Source organism: Microtus ochrogaster, assembly GCF_000317375.1.
Source record: "Microtus ochrogaster isolate Prairie Vole_2 chromosome 14 unlocalized genomic scaffold, MicOch1.0 chr14_random_1, whole genome shotgun sequence".
NCBI lineage: Eukaryota > Metazoa > Chordata > Mammalia > Rodentia > Cricetidae > Microtus > Microtus ochrogaster.
The window spans coordinates 20,919,496-20,921,349 of record NW_004949096.1 but is presented as its reverse complement, the minus strand read 5'-3'; the positions used below and the strand labels follow the sequence as shown (position 1 = coordinate 20,921,349).

The 1,854-nt window shown below is 44.2% G+C and overlaps 1 protein-coding gene across 1 annotated transcript in view; it reads right to left on the bottom strand.

Annotated features, from left to right (window-relative positions):
• Rasgrp1 (RAS guanyl releasing protein 1) overlaps window positions 1-1,854 on the bottom strand; it is a 61,195-nt gene that overhangs the window by 27,890 nt on the left and 31,451 nt on the right. The window contains exon 3 of the mRNA XM_005364199.2: window positions 224-329. Within this exon, the coding sequence (XP_005364256.1) occupies window positions 224-329 (106 nt within the window). The remainder of the gene's footprint in view (window positions 1-223; window positions 330-1,854) is intronic.

Below are 1,854 nucleotides of genomic sequence, written 5' to 3'. Positions count from 1 at the left end.
AAGTTCACATACACACAGGTATACATGCACACACAGGTGCACACATACAAGTTCACATACACACAGGTATACATGCGCACACAAGTGCACATACAGCAGTGTGCACACACACAACTATATCCTTAAAGGGACAGATGAAGCCATTTACTGCTCAGGTTTATCCCAAACCAATCAAAGTAAAAGCACCCTTGAAGCTGCAGCCTAAGCTGATGCCCAAGGATATAGGCTCATGAGCTTCTGCAGCAGCTCAGCCGAGGACATGATGATGCGGTGCATGGTCAGCACGACTTGTAACAGCTGGTTACTTCGACACAGGTTTCCATCTGCATCTGAAAATGCAAAGAGCAGCATGTGAGACCCTCAGCGAGAAATGGGGGGGGGTCCCCCAGCATCCTTCAACTCCAGGGCACAGCCTTGGGCTGCCTGGTACTTCGTGTCCTCCCCCCTGGCTTTGCCATCCTCCATAACCCATCACCAAGTGTTCATTAATCAAGCTGCCCAAAGGTGGTAGAATCTACACTTACATTGTATGTTTTATGGAACTCAAAGTTTATAGAATGTGGAGTTGAGAGGGGCTTCTCTAGGGTCACAGGCTTAAATAATAAACAGTTAAAACATCTTTCAGAATTTGTACAAAGGTACATGGCTAGTTGGATATGTTTCTATGGTTCTCTCCTGGCCTTGGAAGGAGCTCAGACCAGCCAGGAGCCTGAAGTACAAGCTGCCCCAATTCTAAGGCTTGTGGTGAAATCAAAGAGGGATGGTTGGCATAAACATTGCACGTGAAGAGTGGCAGTGGATTTTGAGGGTGGATTTTGCAATGATTTGCAAAAGGCACCATTTGCATTTTTTAAATCCCAATGAGTAGGAGTCCCAATCTGTGTTCTGCATAGTAGCATCAGGAGTAAGGATGCCCGGGAATGGTTTCTAGCACTGCTTTGGTTTCTATGGTATCAAATGTCAAGGGCTGTGCTGCTTGTCTCTGCTGTATCTACTCTCTGATCTTCACCATGAATCCATTTGTTGGGAAACTCTTTTTATATGCTGTGTGAAGATATGTCTCTGTCTTGACTCACCTGACTAAGGCACCCTTTGATTGGTTCAATAAGGAGCTGAATGGCCAATAGTTAGGCAGGAGAGCATAGGCGGGACTTCTGGGGTGAGATGGGAACTCTGGGAAAGAATTGGTGGCATGAGAGAGTCACCAGGCAGACACAGAGGAAGTTGAACATATGGTACTGAGGAGAGGTAACGAACCATGTGGCAGATGAAGATGAATATGAATGGGTTAATTTAAGTTTTAAGAGCTAGTTGGGAACAAACCAAGCTTTCACAATGAATAAAAAGTCTCCATGCCATTATCAGAGAGCTGGTGGTCCAAAAGAAGGACCTGCTTATCACATTAGTCAAGACCACTTGCCAGCTGGATGCTAGTTGGATTTAGTCTTTTGAAGCAATCAGTAAGAGATGAGAGGAGAAAGAAGTCATGTTTCCTTTTCATCCCTCTCGGCTTTGACCCATTTCCTACCTCCTGGATGAACCGTCACAGAGGTTGGTCCTTCCTCATGGTTACAGCACTCACTAGGGTCTCAGACTTGTTATCTCCTGACTCATTGGACCTAAGGATGGGAATGGCTGCTGGGGGTTGAGCAGTTCTGATGTAATATCTTTAAATTCCATTCTCATCTCCATAAGCAGTCCTACCTATCTGTCTGTCTATCATCTATCTATCTATCTATCTATCTATCTATCTATCTATCTATCTATCATCTATCTATCTACCTATCATCTATCTATCTATCTATCTATCTATCTATCTATCTATCTATCTATCTATCATCTAGCTATCTATCT